This window comes from Miniopterus natalensis, chromosome 17, assembly GCF_054644295.1.
Source record: "Miniopterus natalensis isolate mMinNat1 chromosome 17, mMinNat1.hap1, whole genome shotgun sequence".
In the NCBI taxonomy this organism is placed as follows: Eukaryota; Metazoa; Chordata; class Mammalia; order Chiroptera; family Miniopteridae; genus Miniopterus; species Miniopterus natalensis.
In genome coordinates, this window is record NC_142097.1 from 33,633,934 (window position 1) to 33,656,342 (window position 22,409).

The 22,409-nt window shown below is 35.6% G+C and overlaps 1 protein-coding gene and 1 pseudogene across 3 annotated transcripts in view; one reads left to right on the forward strand and one right to left on the reverse strand.

The window, feature by feature from the left end:
- The window catches only part of USP32 (ubiquitin specific peptidase 32), a 103,018-nt gene that overhangs the window by 73,306 nt on the left and 7,303 nt on the right, over nucleotides 1-22,409 (reverse strand). For all 3 annotated transcript variants that reach the window (XM_016203539.2, XM_016203532.2, XM_016203547.2), the window contains exon 2: nucleotides 3,484-3,611. In XM_016203539.2, coding sequence (XP_016059025.1) covers nucleotides 3,484-3,611 — 128 coding nt within the window. The remainder of the gene's footprint in view (nucleotides 1-3,483; nucleotides 3,612-22,409) is intronic.
- On the forward strand, nucleotides 1,549-1,792 carry LOC148091287 (ATP synthase F(0) complex subunit f, mitochondrial pseudogene; annotated as a pseudogene).

A 22,409-nucleotide genomic window follows, 5' to 3' on the forward strand; every position in this document is an offset into this window, starting at 1 on the left:
CTCTCTCCCTCTCCCATCCTCTCTCTGAAATCAATAAAGATATATTTTTTTAAAAAAATTGTGAATTCACTAGGTAAATACAATCTTAACTAAGTGTTCAAAGTTAACATCCCCATTAATAGGATAAACCAGCTACATGTGGTTGTTCAAAGTATTAAGTGACATAGTTGCAAAGTAGCTAATAAAGTAACTAGCATATAATATTAAACAACAACCAAAGTCTCTCACAGTGATACAGCAACTCTGAGGGAAAGGTCTGGTTTCAAATAAACAAATTGCTTTTATTTGTACCTCTTATAACATCTGCAAACTATGTTATATTATATATAACTATGTTATTGCCAGTTTTGGGTTCAGCTGAAATTATCCAAGAGTGGCAAGACTAGTATTTTCAACAAATGGTCCTAGGAGACCACTAGAGATCTATTTGCAAAAAATGAAGTTAGACTCCTCACAGTATACACAAAAATTAACAGAAGATGGATGAGATGTAAGTATAAGAGCTAAAACTCTTAGAGGAAAACAGAAAAGTAAATCTTTATGAATTGGATTACCCAATGGTTTCTTAGATACAACACCAAACACACAAGTGATAAAAGGAAAACAGGTAAATTGAACTTCATCAAACTTTTAAAGTTTTGTTTCAAAGGGCATCACCAAGAAACTAAAAAGACAACCCACAGAATGGGAGAATATATTAGCAAACTATGTATCTTATAAGGAACTTGTATCTAGAATATATAAACAAAACAACCCAACTAAAAAAATGGACCAAGACCTGAATGGTTATCATTTTATAGGTGTATAGATGTACACACGTAAACCTTCAGATATGACCCATAGGTATGAGTTAGATATTCTCATGTAAGTTTTTTCCAGGACCATGAATTACACTGAATCTGACAGTTTTAACTTAAAAAGGCTGAAGTCAGTGTATACAGGTATCCCACTCGCACCTCCCTTAGAAAGTTTGCTTTATAACACTTCACTTCTACAGAAGACCTACATTAGTAGCTATTTTCACTAACTGAAAGAAATCTGAAGAGAATTTTATATTTTTAAAAAAGGCAAAAGCAAAAATAGCAACCAGTGTTTGTTTTACAGTAAGTCATTATAGAGGCAGCAAGCACCCCAAGTAGTGAGAGTGGCACTGCCAAACTCCTTCATCAGAAACCACACTCAGCATCTCAGCATCGAGCCACCATAGCTCCAAACTGTATCTGTAAGCATTTGTACTTTACCTTGATTTGCTTTGTGTATCTATTAACAAGACGTATCCTAAGACAAGTGCTTCTTCACTTTATGCCATTCTGGCTTACAAAAGGTTTCTTACTAGGAACACTCTACTTTCAGATGGGGGGAGGTTGAATTTGGAAGCGTCTTATATTAATTACTATGGACTTGGTTTAAATTCCTTCCTGTAACTGGCAACTTACATTATCTCATTAAATTGCCAGTTATATCCTAAAATGAAAAATTCTAAATTCCAAATTTTTATATTATACAAGCATTTAAGACAAAAAGATTATGGACACCCCAAACTACAAGATGGCTTCAGTTACACCACCAGTGAAGAATAGACTCAGGGATGTCAAAATAGGAGAGCTGCCAAACTGGACACTGATGCAGGATTTCACCCCTAAAGGTACTGCTACAGTGTTTCAGATGTAACTGCTGGTATTACAACAAGTATGTGAAGAAATGGAAAGTCACTGGGGTTTCTATGGTGCTGGCAGCTTACCTGCTTTTCAACTACTGCCTTACTTATAAGGAACTTAAACATGAGCGGTGATCCAACCACCACTGCAGAGGACCCAGTGTGGACTCCACATTCCTGACCATGACCTTTGCCTTCATATTCTAATTAACACCTTATAAAAGGTGACTGGTAGCCCTGGAAGGGTAGCTCAATTGGTTAGAGCACTGTCCTATCTTCCTGATACGCCAAGGCTTCCGGTTTGATCCCCAGTAAGGGCAGGTACAAGAAGCAATCAATGAATTCATAAACAAGAGGAAAAACAAATCAATGTTTCCCTCTCTCTCTCTCTCTCTCAAATCAATAAATAAAAATAGAAAGATGAATTCATACTGAAACAGAGAACCCAGTGAGTTTTAGCAGGAAAAGAGTTAACCCTGTCATAAAACTGAAATAATGACAGAACAAGAAAGTACATAATTTTATACCAGAATACATGTAAAAGAATTAATGCAATATATATCCCCACCAAAGAAGATTAAAACACATACACACACAAAAATGTAAACTCTATAGCATGTAAGTGACAAGATTCAAAAACACAAAACACAGGTTAGAATAGAAATTGTCACTAATTAGGAATGATGAATTAAGGTTCTATGTAATATACCAAGCTTAAAATTCCTATTATAATTTTCCATTTTATTAATTTTATTCTCATTTCACATTTAGAATGACATAATGCATATCTCTGAACATACCTATAAAATAGTAGACTTATTATTTTTAGAAAGAGAGTATTTATATCAACTTAGCACATTTTAAAAAAAATTTTAAACATATGTTTATTGATTTCAGAGAGAGGAAAGGAGAGGGAGAGAGAAAGATAGAAACATCAATGATGAGAGAGTCATTGATCAGCTGCCTCCTGCACACCCCCAACTGGGGATCGAGCCCGCAACCCAGGCATGTGCCCTGACTGGGGATCGAACCCCAATTGCCTGGATCCCAGGTCAATGCTCAACTGCTGAGCCACACCCAGCTGGGCTCAACTTAGCACATTTTAGCTGTACCTAAAAACTTTAGTAAAATTTAAATAAGCCTTTACAAGTTCCAGTAAGCTAGTGTTTCATTTATAACATTTAATTTTATAGAATTTAATTAGCTTTTGTTATATGGAAAGGTTTTCTTTAATACAAAATTTATAAAATATAATCCCAACATAAAAATGTCAGAGTGATGAAGTTTATAAGAAGCCAGTCCTGGCCGGTGTGGCTTAGCTGGTTAGGCATCGTGCACCAGGGGGTTGCTGGTTCGATTCCCAGTCAAGGGCACATGCCCAGGTAGCAGGCTGGATCCCTGGTAGGACGCATGTACAGCAGGCAGCCAATAGATGTTGAACTATCACATCGATGTTTCTCTCTCTCTCTCCTTCCCTCCCTTCCTCCCTCTCCCTCTTCCTTCCACTCTCTCTCAAAATCAATAAACTAAAAAATAGAATAAATTTTAAAAAAGAATAAGAAGCCAGTCATACAAATGGTTTCGTGATTATAATCATGGCTATTAAAGCTCAGAAGTACAAAGGAAGCAGAACTGCAGCTCTGCAGTATTTTCATTTGGCCTCTACAAACACACGCATATTGACATCTAAAATAAGACCTACTTACTTACTCAGCAAGAAAAATAAAGAGGGAAGGGTGTTTAAATTTGTTAAGACCAAGAGGCCCCTCAAAAATTCAGGCTGGTGAATAACTATCTCAAAGGAAAACCTAAAACACAGAGATTACCTCAGCAACTTTTGGAGGCACTCCATCCCCAAGCACTTCCCTGATGAAGCAGTGCTGGCCCATGTAATATGAGAGTCCACAGGTCCTCTTGAAGGCATCTTTCAGTCGTTTCAGCTCTATATCTGTAACTGCAATTCAGAAATAGAAGATGGATAAGAAACCAGAAGAGAAATCTCTCAAAATCTTCATTTAAAAAAAAAAAAAAAAAAAAATCTTCATTTTTTTTCCAACCCAGTTGCTAATAAAATTTGGCAAATATTACTTCTCTTCCCAGATAACTAAAACAAACCCAAAGATACTTAGTTATAATTCTAATATTTTCAAATCTAATCTAGAAAATAAATATGAAAATTCTTAACCCACTATCTTCAAACAACAGAACATCATACATACAAATTTCAAGCAGGGGCAGGGAAGAGGCAACAAGTATTTCAAATTAGCAGGTAAGTTAAACGGCATTAGATTCTGGCATTAATACGCTTTCAACAGCAATGCACTCCTTTCCTTTAAGATAAAATTTATATTATTTGTACTCCTTAAGCACACACCTATCCATGTGGAGAGTAGCCCCAAGTTTAGCTTAGATTTTTGTCATCACTTACAGAGACAGTAACCTATAAATAGGTGATTCTAACAACCTAAAATTTTTAGATATTCACTATCAAAAAATGATTACTGAGCCATTGCTTCTGTTTAGGCACAGATTTTTTTCATTGAATAGAACAATCTCTGTCTACAAAGACAAAAAAAATGAACAGTTTAATGCTATTCAGTCAGTATAATGATCACAATGGAGACACAGAAATGATACCTTTAGCCCATGCTGGGAGAAAAGAAAGACTTCTGGACAGAGAAGATGATTACATAAAAGGCTAATCCAAGCAAACGGGACAAGGGCATGCCAAGCAGAGATAAGTTTGTTTCCAAGTAAAATGGTGTATAGAGCTTAGGAAGAACTGTATATTACTGTAACAAAATAAACAAGACAGGGAGTAATAAATGATAAGGCTAGAGAGGCAGTCATTGACCAAGTGATAGAGATTCTGTTCTGTCATAATAAGGAAGGGATGCAGTAAGAGACAATTCAGATACAAACTCCAGGACAGGAAACAGGACACAGATAAAATTCATTAGTTCACTCAACCAATAGTGTAGAAAACTGAACAAACCTGGAAGCAAAAAGTAGACTGCTACTTCAAGAAGAAAAGGAGAAGCTAAATCTGGGAAATATCTACAAGGAAAAGTCAGTAGAACTTGGACCTTGATTGAAAGTAAAAGCAATCTAGAATAATACTCAGGATTTATTCTTGAGAAATTTGAAAGATGGCATTATCATGTAGAAAGGGGATGTAAGAAAACGAGTATATGATAAAGATGAAAAATTCTGGTAAGGACACATCAAATATGAGGAAGCTTGGGGAGCTCCGTTGGGTTTTTACAATTATAAGTGTAAAGCTTAGAAAATTAGGAAAGGTTTAATGGGAGTCATCAGCATATAGGTGGCAATTACCACCATGACTAAGAAACACAATGAGACAGAGACAAAACTGGAAGAAATCAATTCCTATAGTGTGTGCAGAGAGGGGAAAAATACTTCAAGAAGGTTGATAGGAATAGTTAGAACAGGAAAAACAAGACTGTGGTCTCCAAAGAAGAGGAAGAAGGCACTAGTCTACAGTGTCAAGTACGGCAGAAAGGACCAGCAAGATAAAGACTAAAGAGTGCCTGGCACATAGATTATCTGTCATTCATTAAGTGTCTGTGGTAGGAAGGGAAAGTTCATGGGTTCAACAACATGTTGAGCAATGATAATACAGTAAGAGTTAATGCTTTACTAAGTAGCCAAAGTGTGAAACTAGATGCTTAATTCATTAAAAAGTGGACTCATATTAACATTCCCTACAACACTAATATTTTTTCCTTGTTAGGAACACAAAAGTGAAAAACAATAAAACTCATCTCATAAATTATGATAATAGAGAAGAAACTACTTCAGCTACTGGGTTACCTATTTCTTCAAGATGCCTAATTTTCATTAATGGCTTTACTAACAAATTAGGATGCTCACAGTGTAGTGGAGGAGACAAGTAAATCAATCACTGGGGTATAAACTAATAATCACATACACTGTTGGTTACAAATTATTTGAAAAACTGCTTTGTAATATGTTTAAAAAACAGCTATTTATTCATTTATAACAAGAAAATGTACAATAAGCTTTTTAAAGCATTTATAAGATGCACTGCCCATCAACTGAGGACAAATTTAATAAGTTATTGTATATGCTCAAAATAGAGAATCAGACATTAAAATATTACCACAGTCCATATTTACTGAAAATAAACAGTATTTTTTATTTATTCAAAATAAACAGACTAACACTTGGTGAATATGTAGACAAGGAGTACATAAAGGTGTTCACTGTACAAGTGAAACTTTGAAAACCTTAAAAAATAAAAATTTAGGCAAGATGAAAAATAGAATAGAATCAAGCCTGGTAAAAATTAGCCTTGGCCGGATAGCTCAGTTGGTTAGTGTTGTCCCAATACTCCAAGGTTATGAGTTCAATCTCCAGTCAGGGAACATATAAGAATCAACCAATGATGCATAAATAAGTAGAACAAATCCATGTTTCTCTTTCTCCCTCCCACCCCCTCTCTTCTTCTCCTCTCTAAAATCAATTTTAAAAATTTAAAAAGACAGAAAAGCTTAGATGACCATGGAATTGCCATATCACCTCTGGATCTCCTATCTCTAGATTTGTGTGTAAGGAAAGTAAAACCCTGTATCTTATTTATTTTCTGTTCAGTATACATTGAAACTTAATCCTAACTGATAGAAGTATCAGGTAAAAGTATATGGAAAGAGACTACACTATTACTGAGTTTTTAGAAGTAACAATCAGGTTTATGCTTACATTGGTGTTAATGTGTTGAAAAGAGTCAGGTGGCAGAAAGACTGCTTGAGAGGCTACTGCATTAGTTCAGACAAGAGATGAAGGCCTAAACTAAAAGGGAGGTCAAGTAAGGCAGATTTAAGAGATATTAAAGTTGAATGAACAGGTTTCGATGAATAATTAGCTGTGAGACAACAAAAAAGAAAAAAGGATCTGTGATGATTTCTAGATGTCTGCTTAGTTCTAAGGTGTAACTGTGTCATTGATGAAGATAAAGTCTGTAGGAGAATTTGAATATTTTACATTTACGTGTCTGTTATGGACTAAATGTGTCATTCCCCAAACTCATATGTTGAAGCCCTAATGGCCAGTGTGGCTGCATTTGAAGTTATGAAAAATGAGGTTACACAGGCAGGGCTGATAGTCTTGTGTCCATATAAGAAACATCAGAGAGCTTGCACTGTACCCCACCTCCACCTCCCCACATGCACACAGAAGAAAGGCAATGTAAAAATCCAGAGAAAAAGCAACCATCTCCAAGCCAAGACGACAGTTCTCACCAGAAACCAAACCCTGATAGAATCTTGATCTTGGACTTCCCAGCCTCCAGAACTGCAAGAAAACTTGTTGTTTAAGCCACCCAGACTTTGGTATTTTGTGTGGCAGCTCAAGCTAATACCAAGTTTGGTATTGAGAAATGGGTGCTATAACAAATACCTAAAAATGTGGATGCAGCTTTGGAACTGGGTAATGGGTATAGACTAGAGGAGTTTTGAGGTACATGCCAGAAAAGGCCTACACTGCTGTAAAGAGACTACTGGTAGAAATACGGACATCAAAGGCCATTCTGGGGAGATCTCACAGAAATGAGGAACATGTTATTGGAAACTGGAAGAGAGGAGATCCTTGTTAAAAAGTGGCTAAGAACTGGACTGAACCTTTGCGTGATGAAACTGAATATTTAGCTACGGATATTTCTAAACAAAGTGTCGAAGAATTGTTTTCTCCTTATTACTTTTAGTAAAATGAGAAAAAGACCTAGAACTTGAAGATTTGGAAATTTCTCAGCGTATTCATACTGCAAAAAATGACAGTTTATTCTGAAGAGAACACTAAAGGTGTGGCTGAAAAACTATTTGATAAGATTAGTATGGGTGTGAACCATCAATTTAATCAATCACCTCAGCAGAAGCCAGGAATAAAGACTGTATTATACCAGCAGAAACACTGCCGGCTGGAACTAAAGGAAACAGAAAAAAAGGGAGGGGGGGGGCAGAATGAAAAAAAGACTATCAAGACTTCTGGGATCCTACAGGATGGGACAACAGGGTTACCTATGCACAAACAAGCGATATCCTTCAAGGAGAGGGAAGCTTGACTGCAAAGGTGATTAAGAGATGGCAGGAATGCCACTCCCACCACTGGCCCAGAAGGCAGGGCTGGTTTTAAAAGGTAGAGTCTCCTTGGTTTAGGGATGGGGAACCAGGATGCCACCCAGTGCCTCAAGAACAAGGCCATATCCCAGTGCCTGGGGGCATGGCTGTCCCAAAGAGCCATGAAGATACACTGCCTCCCCAGTGGGCCTGGAGGGCAGTGCACTGAACCAAAGAGGATTATTCTTGAGACCTAACATCTAAGGGAATTTGATTTGCTAAGATTTGGGCTTGCTTGGGACTTGTCACCTCTTTCTTCTTTCCAATTTATCCCTTTTGGAATGAGAATGACTATTCTATTCTGCCTCACCATTATATTTGAAACTTGGTTTCACAGGTTCACAGCTAGAGAGGAATTTTGCCTCAGGATGAATGAATGTATCTCCTGTCTCACCCAAATCTGGATTCAGATGATAGACTATGGACTTCACACTTAAGAGTTGATACTGGAATGAATTAAGACTTTGGGGGCTGTTAGGATAGAATGCATATATTTCTGATGCAAGGAGAACATTTTAGGGGGCCACAGGTAGAATGTTATAGACTAAATGTACCTGTCTCCCAAAATTCATATGTTGAAACCCTAACCCCCAGTGGGACTGTACTTAAGAGTTGGGAAGTAATTAAGGTTAAATGAGATCATAAGGGTGAAGTCATGATTGGATAAGATTAGCATCCTTTAAGTAGAGACACCAGAGAGCTTAAAAGCTTACTCTCTTGCTCCTCCTTTGGGCACACAGAGGAAAGGCCACTTGAAGGCACAGAGCTAAGGTGGCCACCTGCAAGCCAGGAAGAGAACCATCACCAAATCCTGCCAGAACATTGACCCTGGACTTTTCAGCTTCCAGAACTGTGAGAAAATTAATTTGTTTTTAAAGCAATTAATCTTTGGTATTTTGTTATAGCAGCCTGAGCAAATTAATACAATTTCTATAGTATAGATAATAAACAGGCCAACCACTCCTTTCTAATGTAGATAGAGAAGCTCATTTAAATGGCTTTTGCAGCCTGGCCGGCATGGCTCAATGGTTGAATATTGACCTACACTCTAGGAGATTGAGGTTCTACTCCTCGGCTCAATCCCCAATAGGGAGCGCACAGGAGGCAGCCAAGCAATGTCTCTCTCACCCCATCACTTCCTCTCTCTGTAATCAATAAAGATTTTTTTTTTTAAATAAAAAATAAATGGCTTTTGCAGGGCCCTATGAAGACATTAGAACTTATAGTCCTTGAAAGGAGAATAAAAGTACACTATCTTTGGGAAATAAACTCTAAGACGCGCAGTGAATGACTAAAACCATGGATAGTACAGAACCCATATATACTGCTTTTTCCCATACACACATACCTATGGATAAAATTCAAATTATAAATTAGTACAGTAAGAGACTTAACAACAATAAAAAAATAAGAACAATTATTAAAATATACTGTAATAAAAGCTAAATGAATGGAGTCCCCCCTCAAAAACTATCTTATTGTGACTGCATATACAGCACGTATAAGTTGAACAAAAGTAGACCTTTTTATAGACATGGAGCATGACTATCCACCATCATCTGCCCAGCTAGGAATGTATGATGAAATTAGCCTGTGAGGGTACTTTCAGTCAGATTTATTGCAGAGCCCCTTTGTCATCCACTTTCTCATAGAGCCAAGGCAGTATCGTACATTCAGATTTTTGCTAAAAGAAAGGAGTTGCTGTTTAAACAGTTTGGTTCCAAAGGCATGGATAAAAATTTAACAACATCTGAATCAGGGGATAACCACTGAGGTAAACACTGGGAGACATGCTTTTCACTGCCAAAGTAGGGCAAGAATTTCCAAACACAGAAGGAAAGCACCAAATGTAGCAAAGACATCACAAACAGTATTAATTTATAAATGTGCTTGGTACAGATGATCTAAAGTGAATTTACCTACAAAAAGTCTCTCTGGCAGGGCACCTATAGCAAAAACTACTGCAAAGCCACTTCGGGTAGGTAATAAAGAACATCCTAGATGGGAACATCTCAGACAAGAGGCAGCCTACAACCACCAAGTTTTTTTTTGCCATTAGTGACCTTGAGAACACAACTCCATCAGAGTTTCAGAATATATGCATTTAGTGCTAAATGGTATCATAAGAGTTTTTTCTCTAAGACGGGACAAAGCAAAGTGGACGGGTTAAACTCTCACACATATTTGTAATCTTTCATCAAGTGGCACAAAATTGGAAATTCTGAAGCTGGCCTAGTATCTGTTCTATAAACTAGAATCTCTAATCTTCCTTTAAAGCATGTTTTAGAAACACAGAGCCCATTGTAAGATGGAAAAAAGACTTAAATGAGGATTTTATAAGAGAAAACATTAGAAAATGTGTTCAATTTCATTAGTTATCAAGGAAATGTAAATTAAAACCTTGATGAGATACTACTACAACTATTAAAGTGGCTAAAATTAAAAAGGCTGAGAACACCAAGTGTTGACAAGGATATAGAGAAACTGAAACTTCTATTCATTGCAAGTGGGAATGCAAAATAGTATATGTGCTTTGGGAAAAGGTTTAGCAGTTTCTTATTAAGTTAAACAAATATATATTCTATAACCTAGCAATTTCACTCTTAAGGTATTTATCTAAGATAAATGAAATATATGATCCCAAAACACTTTTTCAAAATGTTCACAGTAACTTCATTGATAATAGCCAAAAACTAGAAATGACCCAAATGTCCATGCACAAGTGAACAAAAATATTAAGATACATTAATATTACGGAACATTATTCAGCAATAAAGAGGAAAAAGCTACTGATACACATAGCAACATGGGTGAAACTTGAATATTATACTGAGCAAAAGAAGGCTGATTTAAGAGTAGATTCTACGACATGAAAAACTAATAAATCGATGCCTGATACATAGGAACAGTCCAAGATAGTACAAATATCTGACTTACTGACAACTCATCAGCTCATTACAAATGGACAAAAATTCCCTAAGGATACTCTTATCCCTCTATGTGTCTAATAGTAGTTGATAAACACTGTGAGGCTGCATCTGAAAAGGGTGACTGGCCTAGCAGGGGTGTTCCATACCTATAAACATTAGCGTTTATATACATTTTTAAACGGCTTTTTCAATTTTATTGTTATTGTGCTTCATCTGGTATTCCCACAGTATTGTCCCTACTACTTTTTTATTGTAAATGCACAGTATTTCAGCTAATCAACGGCTTAAATTTCTGTAAGCCAGTTCCCTATAAATCTAGTCATCATTTACAACATTGTTTCTACAGAGAAATAAATCTATAGAGTACTTTAAAACTAGACTTATTCTTAGATTTACAAAACCGTGATCCAATGTTTCTCTAACCCCATTAAATCACTCAATAGTACAAATCTGATCTTTGACAGTGAACAAATCTACCAAAATGACATTTTCACATATCTTTATACATTCACAATATTTTGTTTTGTCTCTAAACTAAAACATAGAAATATCACTTTTGAAGATAATGCCAAAAATAATCATTCCTCCAAAGTTTCTGAAATATCTATTAGAGAGAAAGAAAAGGGTAAAATATAAACAGTTAACTGAACATAAAAAGAGAATACAAAAGAAATCCCATGACAGAAACAAAGAAAAATCTACAAATATGACACAGACAGGAAAATGGCAAAAAACAGACAAGTGATGATTACATTATAGTTGGCATGAGTAGAATACAAAGTTAAGTTCTAAATACATTAATAGACGATATCTCTCTGAACGAGATCTGGATATCTATAGAGAGTACTATAAAAAAGGCAATTTGACTACTTGAAATATATAGAAATGTTTAGAAGGCAATCAGAAAAAGTTATAGGTCAGAACCTCACAACTTAGAAACAGTACTAGATCTAGTCATCCCTTCTACTATGTCCATACAGAGTTGTTCTTGGCTTTACCACAACACACATGGTTAGTGCAGGCTGCAGGATAGATTGTGGCTCCCTATCTTCATTTCACATACTGCTAATGTCTGTAATCAAAACGAACCTTCCTAACTTTGCAGAGCATCAGGTTGGACCATCTGCCACTACTTCGGTTCCCCAGGATCCCTGAGCTTTGCTGCACTGCGTAAAAAATTAGTCTAATAGAAAATTCTGCTTCCTCCTTCCTATTAGTTTTTTATTAACAAGCATAAAAATGTGAAGAAAAAATAATATGAATGGAATCTGTGTGCTGGACAACAAAGCTACTTTGTTAATGAATAAACCAGTAACAACTTATAAACTCAAGAGCACAAATGGAGTAAAATGGAAGTTGTACGAGTTTTCTTCTACTAAGAGTAACAGCTCATTCTGAAGCATGCCAAATATAGTTAATAACTTCAAATACTTTCTAGAAAGAATGTGTCTTTGAAAACTGCCCATAAGAACATAAATCAAAAGGAGACTTCACTTAGTTTATGGCCATAGGAATCTGTTGTATAGTATACTTAAACACTACAGGAGAGTCTTAAAAATGTCATGGAAAGAATGCCTTTAAGTATTCATTAGCTTTTTTTTTTTTAATTCTCCATAATATAACGAAATGACTATTTAACATATGTTGGTGAAAAATTTTCTGGTTCATTCACTTGTTTCCAGCAAACACACAAATTAGTCATTCTCCTGGTTCATAAACTTCTGAGCTATCAGCAACATGGCACTCATCAGTTCAACTACATTAACTATATGCTTCCAAGTACTCTCCTGGGGGGTGAGAGGTGTCAGTCAAAGACATTTAGTAGCCCAAATACCTTTGCAAATCTAACCAAAATGTAATGATAGGTTATCATCACTGCCTTTAACCTTAAACAAAAAAGATTAAATGTTGTAGCTAACCTAGCATTTTACTTTTTAAAAAGCAATTTCACAGACACTATCTCACAAGATTCTTACAATAGTCTTATGAGATGAGAATAACACATCTGTGGTTTGGGAGAGGTGGGACAGAGGAAGGGAGAAAAAGCAAGGAGGGAAAGGAATGAGGGGACAGGGAAGGGAGGGAGGCTGGGAGGCAAGGGGGGCAGGGGGAAAGGCTGCCTCATAGACAAGTACTTAAGCTTTCAGGTTCCCTAAAGGAAACAGTGAAATTTCTCTTTTACCACCATTGCCCAAAACATGCTAAGCCAATCACACTTAAAATTTTTCGTAAGTTTGAAACCATTTCTTACCTCCACTCTATTTTGCTTTAAAAGCAGTCTTTTACAACACAATATATCCCAAACCTCACTTTTCCAGAAACTTTATTATTCACTAATATGTTTGCAAATAAAATGAGTCCAGTCCTTCAATGAGATTCAGCTTCCATGTAAAAGTCAAATTTTGTATTTTAGGCTTCAATTTGTAAAGAAAGCCACAAATAACTACACAGATTTGTATATTCATCAAATGATTACAGAATTAAAAGTCAGATCACCTACATTTTACTACTAGTACTAGCTAAACCCATAATTCAAGTTGAAAGTTATTTTCTTGTCTTTTAATTAAGAAATCATGAAATTTTTCCTATAGTTGTATGAGAATTCACCTATTCTTATGTGTCACTAAGATCCTTGCTGAAAGGCATTACAAAAAAATCACCTTAGAACAAATTAATGAAATTTGGAAACAAAAAAAGGTATTAGTCAAATGAAAACATATTAATGAAATTTGGAATAGATCTGTTCTCCATACAGGGAGAAATAATTGAAATGTTTAAACATCCTTCTTAGAAAACTGGTGGGAAAACCACATATAGTGTCTCTATTTTCAACACTGCTGTCATTTGGGAAGAAATACTTTGGAAACAAACTGATGTACTGGCAACCACTACAAACACCTAACAGATGACAGGAAAAATGTCGTTTTCAGCACTATTAATGGTAACAACATGTAATATCTGACAAACCTGCACATTACTCCTTCTCATACCAAAAGCAATTCTGAAAAAATCAGGATATAAGAGTCAGGTGTGGACAATTCTGACTTCTTCAAAGAAATTCACACGTTTACCAACTGAGTTGTTTGTTTTTAATAAGTTTATTTGAGCCAAATTGACCACATATGCTGGGAGCAAAATTTCAAATGCTCCCCAAACCAAGTTCTTGTTTTATATTTTCTCAAGAGTGTTTACCAATACTTTATGATTAGAAGGTGCACACCAACCTGATAACGATAAATGTTTTAATCTGAAATTTTTAAATTACAATTATAATAAAATTTAAGAGCTTCAAATTCTTGTAGAGAAGATTTATGTACCAAAAATACTTAATTTTCATGAGTATTTTAGATATTGTTCCTTATTAGCTCTCTGAGCTCAAATTTTCTAATACCAATGACATATATTCTTCTCATTCTAAACTCTTAATCACAACTTTCAGATAGGTACCTAACTGTAAACTATGGCATAAATGGCAACAGTTCACCCACAAGCATAGGGGGGAAAGTCATTACTGTTTATTAAACACTCAGGTAAACAGACAACAGCATTACCAGCTTATGGTTTGAAGAAAAAAGAAAGTTATTTCAACATGTGAAAGTTAATTTTTTTTTAAATCCTCCCCGAGGATATTTTTTCCATTGCCTTTCAGAGAGAATAGAAGGGGCGGGGGGGGGGGGGGGGGAGGAAAAAAAACACTGACTGGTTGCCTCCCACACACACCCTGACTAAAAGCTGGGAGTGAACCGAAATCCAGGTATGTGCCCTTGACCGGAATCGAACCTGCAACCCATCAGTGTGCAGGCTGGTGCTCTAACCACTGAGCAACACAGGCCAGGACTAAGTGAACGGTAATTTTGTTTAAATAAAATGTTCATTGTTTTTCCAGTTTACCTTATCAACCAAGCTCTAATTAATTCAGTTACTCTAGTTTCTTCATGAGTTTGTCTTTTAAAATGACCACATTTTAAAGCTGAATTTAACTTTTAAGACAACTAATCTGTAACTAAAGAATTACCTTCCTGTAATCATTCACTCAATATTTCCCCAAGGAATTCTTGTCCTAGTTATACAGAAAAATTTTATTACTTTTTCATTATTCTACACTGTGACTTCATGGTAATGGTTATAAAGTCATCAGGAAACAAATCACTAAAAGGATTCATTCAGAGAAGACATTTTTATAAATATAATTTTATATGTAATTTTATTAAAATACAAATAAGTACATAAGAAAAACTAGAACAAAACTATCAAAAATAGTTTGGCCTTGAATTCAAACTTATGTAAAGGGTAGATTTCAAAATGACATGAAAAATTAATTCATGTTTTTAATAGTAATAGTTCTAGTACTCTGACATTTGAAACTGAAGAATTCCACTGCTCTTGTAGAAAAAATAGATATTTAGTTAGATTTGGTAAGAGTCTGCTTTTGAGTCTTAATTTCTATAATTTAAAAAATATTTTAATTTAAATCTATGGTTGAAAATTGTGGTGCTGCTTTTCCTCCAGAAACAGAAACACACTGCTATCATTAAAGTGGATAAAAAAAATCTTAAGGCCACTTTTTTTTTTTTTAATATATCTTTATTGATTTCAAAGAAAGGAAAGGAGAAGGAGAGAGAGAAATATGGATGAGAGTCATTGATTGGCTGCCTCCTGCACATCCCCCCCACTGGGGATCAAGCCTGCAACCCGGGCATGTGCCCTGACCAGGGATCCAACTGCGATCTCCAGGATCATAGGTCAATGTTCAATGGCTGAGCCACCACACCAGCCAAGCTTAAGCATACTTTTTAAAGGAAACCCATATACCTCAAAAAAACATATAAACTAACAGGCAAGAAACAAACAAATAAAAAGAAACTGCAGCCCTAGCTGGTTTGGCTCAGTGGTTAGAGCACTGGCTGGGAGACTGCAGGGTCCTGGGTTCAATTCCAGCCAAGGGCACGTACCTCAGTTGCAGGCTCGATCAGGGGGCTGGGTCAGGGGGTGTGCAGGAGGCAACCAATCAATGTGTCTTTCTCACATCAATGTTCTCTCTCTCTCTCTCTCCCTCTCTCTCTGAAAAGCAATGGAAAAAAATACCCTTTGTTGAGAATTAAAAAAACAAAAAGAAAGAAACTGCAAGGGTTGACACTAAGTAAAAATTCCACTTAACCAAATTTACTGTTTCAGAAAACATAATTCCATCCTTCCTGCTGCAAGAGGAATACCATAGAGATAATAAAGCACTCACGCTGTACTACAGTACTGAAGTGTACCACTTGCTGCTTATTTATTTTAATGTAGATTTTTAAAACTATAGTTAATATAAAGATTAAAATGTTTTATTGGAAGGTGTAATTTTTTTACTTTACAGAAATCAAGAAGGAGGGGAGTTCTATTGCTTATAGTTAATAAGAAATCCTGACAGGAAGATTTAAAGGAGCTTCTCTACTAGAGAAAAATCTTTTCACCAAAAGACTGTGGTTCAAAAGAAATAAGGCTACTAGCTATAGGGCCATTTTAAGATTTAAAAAACAAAGCTGAAGGGAAAGTATATTTTAAACTGAGGTCCTAAATAAAAAACAAAAACAAAACAGTTAAAACCAAGAACTGAATCTGGCCATCAAAAAGGTAAACCATAAGAGAAGTCTAAGAGTTCATTTTCCTTATTGTACATAATTAACACAGCAATTCCTGATAACCATATATAGTTTTATAAACAACCTCAAAATGGCAACATTCTAAAGTTTTATTACATAAAAGCAAAAGTGTACAAACATTTCCCAAACAACCAAAGCAGAACAAAATAATTTAAAATAAGGAAGTCTAGACTTCACATAATACAAAGCAAGTTTCTCTGAGAAATGCACAAGTTTCTGATGTAAGACTACATGGAAGAATAATTAGAACAGAATGCATGAGGCAAAATAGGAGTTATTACACATACTCAATTTTTTAAAGATTTTTTATAGGAATAGAAATGATTCCCTGGCTCATATTAGATTAGTTGCTTAAAAGCAAAAAGAATAACAACAATAACAAAAAACCATGACATTTAGATATTAACTTTTACCGTACTCCAAAATAAATTTCAGGCGAATAACAAAAAGTTAAATACTAAAAATATGCCGTCATAGATGATTAAAACCGATTATTTTTAAGATATATGTTTAGAGTAAAAATGTGAAATTTCAGAAGTAATACAAAACACAACAAATGACAGATTTAACTATATACAAATTTTAAGCTTATGCACATTAAAAACAATAGCAAAAAATAGCAATAACATGGTAAGCCAATAGGAGAAAATATTTGTAGCAAATCTGTCAGACAGTTAACATTCAAGGCATGTATTATAAGAATTGTTGATAAACGGAAACAAAGGTAAAAAAGACAAATAATGAGGAAATGCAACTACCAATATTGTGGAGAAAGAAAACTAACCCAAAAAATAAACTAAAACAAGCTATCATTTTATCAATTAACAAAGAATTTTTTTGCAAATTTTAATATCAATTTCTGATGTTTTTTAAAATCAACATTCATATATCACTTTCAGAAAATGATATGAGTCAAAATTGAGTGTCATTTCTACAGCATGGATAGACCTAGAAGGTATTATAATCAGTGAAGTCAGCCATAGAAAGACAAATACCATATGATTTCACTTATATGTGGAATCTAAAGAATAAAATAAACGAACAAACAAAATTGAAACAGACTCAGATACAGAGAACAGACTGGTGGTTGCCAGAGGGGAGGAAGATTGGAGGACTGGGTGAATTCTAACTCAAAAAAACTTTCAATGAAGTATAAAGACAGATTTAAGATATTTTCAGACTTACAAATCTCAAATAATTTGCCTCACATAAACTTTTTCTCAGAAAATTCTTGGAGGAAATCATCCACCAAAACAAGAGAAAATTCAGAAAGCAGAAGGCATGGGATAGAGGTTACAAAAGATCTAGTGCAGGAGAATCCCTGAGATAAGGGTGGAGGAAATTCCCAGGTTCATAATTATGGACAAGGTTCAAAGAGGAACCAGTCCAGTTTGAAGCCGGTCCAAAGGCTGCATGAAAACATTGGAAGAAACTGACATCTGATCATCTCGAGAGGAGACTTGGGCAAGTGACAGCACAACGCTGAATTAGTGCTAAATACTTCAAATACTAAACAAACACAAATAAAACCACAATTATTAGCTCTAGGCCAAACAAAAAATTGTGTAGAAAAGTAATCATAGCTTACTACATAACTTCAGCTATGAATCACATATACATGATAATAAGGTAAACAATGAATATTTATCTAAGCATAATTAGCATATAACCACTACTACTGTGGTAGAATGAATAGGGAGAGGGAGGGGAAAGGGAAGTGGCTAAGGGGAAAGGAGAGGGAAGGCGGCTAAAATCTCACGCTCAGAAGTGAGAAGTCAACAGACAATGCCTAAAACTGAAAAAGCTTTGCCAAATACCAAAATCGACTAAAAGAATATTAAGTGGTCTCTTTGGGGGAAAGAGAAAATGTCAAGAAAGATTAGCTAACTTTCTGATTCAACAAATAGCATACAAACTAACACTTTAAACTATATGCATGCAGACATCTCAGGGGAAAAAACAAGATACAAAATCGCATGTATGTTATGATTAAAACAATATAAAACATTTATTTGAGAATAGAGTAAAAGCAAATAATTGTCTCTTAGATGATGGGATCATTAGTGGAATTTTCTCCCCTTTCCAACCTCTCAGTAGTGTTGTTATAGTGTTTTTATAATTTTAAACAAATTTTGCAAAAGTGCTATTGGATTTTAGTTGACGTTCCTGTTTGCCTTTGCTTACAATGTTCCCTCCTTCTCTACGTATACCACCCTAATTCTTGCATTACCAACTGAACACCTAATCCTCTTTTAAAATACCATCTCCTTGCCCAGCCAGGCATGGCTCAGGGCTGAATATCAACCTAGGATCCAGGAGAACGCTGTTGGATTCCCAGTGAGGGCACAGGCGCAGGTTTCAGGGGCCTGCAGGAAGCAGCCGATCCTCTCTCTCTCCCCCCCACTCCCTCCTTCTCTCACTAAAATCAATTAAAACATTAAAAAAAAAATCATTCAGCCTGGCCGGGCATGGCTCAGCGGTTGAGCATCGACCTACGATCCAGGTGATCGGGGTTCGATTCCCGGTCAGGGCACATGCCTGGGTTTCGGGTTCAATCCTCAGTTGGGGGCGTGCAGGAGGCAGCCAATCAATGACTCTCTCATCACTGATGTTTCTATCTCTCTCTCCTTCTCCCTTCCTCTGTGAAATCAATAAAAACATTTAAAAAAAATTTTTTTAAATCACACACATTTTACAATGGGACTTTAATCCCATTGGAATAACAAAAGAAATGAAACTTATTACATGGAAATGGGAAAGAAACATTAGTGATGCATAAAGAGGACTAAAAGATGATGATGATGATGCTTTTTTTTCTGTAATGAGAAAAATAGTTTTAAAAATACAATTTAAAAAATGTTTCTGAGACAGACATAAGGAGATAATAAAAATAACCTACAACTTCAAAACACAGAGATAACCTGTTAATGTTTTGCAATATAGTCTTCAAGTTTGCTTTCCTTTACATGTATATCACTTTTACAAAAATCTGATCACAAATTATATTATTTCACTTTTTAAAAAAAATCCTCACCCAAGATTATTTTTTCCATTGCTTTAGGGAGGGAAGAAGAAATATTGATTGGTTGCCTCCTGCACGTGCCCCAACCAGGGCCGGGGATCGAGCCTGCAACCGAGGTACGTGCCCTTGACCGAAATCAAACCCAGGACCATTTGGTCCCAGGGCCAGTGCTCTAACCACTAAGACAAACTGGCTACGGCCTAAATATTCTTGAACAGTATCAGTTTTAATAGGTATGATATTCATTGTATGGATATAACAATTTATTTTACCAATCTCCTACTGATAAGACACTCAGGCTGTTCACAATTTTTTTTAACTATGAATAATCTAAAATAAATAGCCAAGTAATTAAATCTTTCTGGTGAAAAAAGAATATCTTCGTTAATCAATTGCACAAGGTGAGTAAGAAATTAAAAACATCTAATCCTAAAAATCTTCCCATAGAAAATAAGAGCATCATATACCGTCTATATTAAAGGCGTGTAAGAAAAAAACTGAAGTTATGAAGGTAAGTCCCGCATCCTTTCCTCTACAAACCACCCACACATTCTCTCCTTCCTGAGAAACTGAATCCTCACCAAAATGTGTATTTCACAAACAATTAGAGAAACTAAGGTTAATTCTTTTTAAGATAAAGGTAGTTCTTGCTTTGCATGGTTACTATATGCATGAATTTCAAGTTACTACAGTTTAGTTAACAAGTCCCCCCAAAACACTTCGAATTTCAGTCACCACATTATATTAACTATAAAAAATTGCATAAAGTGCAAACTTCATTGCTAGCTCTTCAGTCCACAAATCCCTATGGAAATAAAAGATGCACATCATGATCAGTGACCAACCATTATCACTTCTTTCAACATCCGTAACTGGTCACTGAGCATCAGTTATCACAACTACTACAACTTTTTCTCTATGTATGAGGGGAAAGGTGAATGGAGTTATTAAATAATGAATACAGATTTTCTTTGTGGGAAGATGAACAAATTCTGGAATGAATATTGGTGATGGTTGCAAAACATAAACCTGCAAATTGGGAGTTTGAGATACAAGCTGCATATTATTTAAACATTGAGAAGAAGATATGGAAATTAAAATTAAAAAGTATATCTTAAAACTAAATAAGATAAAACTATTGGTTTTAAAAAGCAACATATAACAATCATAAAAAGACAGTAATGACTATAACCATCTGGTTCTCTTGATCAGGCATATGCTGAACACCTATCTGTGCTTCAAACAGTACAAAGTGGTTTTTAAATAAACAATTTTTGTCCTTCCATAATCAGCTGGAAAGAGGTAGCCTCAAGTTAGCATCTCTGACAAAGAATAACTTCTGATCTATAAAACTCCACACACTGAAAGATTTCATTTATGGAGGTTTGCATAAACTAAATCTCTAAACCAAATGTATTAATCTAACAACTCTTACAAACCTACCACACCTTCCCAACACAGCTGCTCACTAACAGATTCCAAAACCAACTTTAAAGCAAAGCCCAACCTGGCCGGCGTGGCTCAGCAGTTGAGCATCGACCTATGATCCAGGAGATGGAGGTTCGATTCCCAGTCAGGGCACATGCTCAGTGTTGGGGGCTCAATCCCCAGCAGAGGGCATGCAGGAGGCAGCCAATCAATGACTCTCTCATCATTGATGTTTCTATCTCTCCCTTCTCCTTCCTCTCTCTGGAGTCAATAAAAATTGGAAATAAATAAAAATAAAGCAGAACCCAAAATGAAATAATGATGTTTAATACAATTAACCATTTTTTAAAAGCAAAAGATGTATTTAGAAATACAAAAATATGAGTTTTAAGCCACAGGGCATGCATACATGAGCACACACACACATCCTGAACCAAGTTTCCTCTAAAAGTTCAATCTAGGTTTTAGAAAAGATTACTTTGATATATAATCCACTCATTAAACAAATATATATTGGGTAGCTAATATATGGCCGGTACTGTACAAGTGCTAGGGATATAGCAGTAATCAGAAAGACATGTCCACACCCATATGGAATTTTCTAGTCTAGTGGTAAATGATCATGAAAACTGCAATGTCTTCCTCCTACCCCAGTCTCTAACTGATCAATGCAATGAGCCTGCCCTGAGGCTTAAATTAAGACTCCTATGACCAGCGATCAAGTATATGGATTATTAAAAAGTAATTTCAGAATAACTGGTAAAAACAGAAAGCCTCTTGGAAACTAAAGAGTAGATAGTAGAGATGTAAGAATTTTTGTTGTTAATTGTTAATCCTCACCCAAGAATATTTTTAGAGAGTGGAAAGGAGGGAGGGATGGGGGGAAGAAGGGGAGAGAGAGAAACACCAATGTGAGAAAGACACATCAATTGGTTGCCTCCGGAATGCGTCCTGATCTCAGCCAGGATGAAACCTGCAATCCAGCTACATGCCCCTGGCCTGAAATCGAACCCGATACCCTTTGGTGTGGGGGCCAACACTCTAACCGTGAGCCACACTGGACAGGGCTAAATCCTCATCTTTTATAGTAAGAAGCCAATAAATACCCTTAAATGGGGAAAAAAGTAGCATATTATAAGCGTATTATTTTGAGATATAAAGGTAAAGACCAAATTAATAAATTTGAAGTGCTAAAAGTGTTGGTCAATGAGTAGAGAAATACTGGTGAGGGAGAATGAATAACAGTAGTACTATTATTTTCAGAACAAGTCCCATATAACCATTTGATTATAAATTATGTCCACATATCACTGTAATAAAAATTAAAACTAAAAGACTGATAAGGGAAGGGGAAACATTAGCCATGGAGTGTAAGAGAAAAAGAATTTTAGAACAAAAAAAACTAAAGATATTCATAAAATTTAGTTTAAATTCACCTGAGTTATTTAGAACCAATAAGACAGCATTTTGAATGTGTGAATTTTATTCTTAGCTTCCAAAGTAACTCTATATAACACTTTAAGCATATAAATTTGCAACTCTAACCTCACATATGGCAGAATGATACTTATC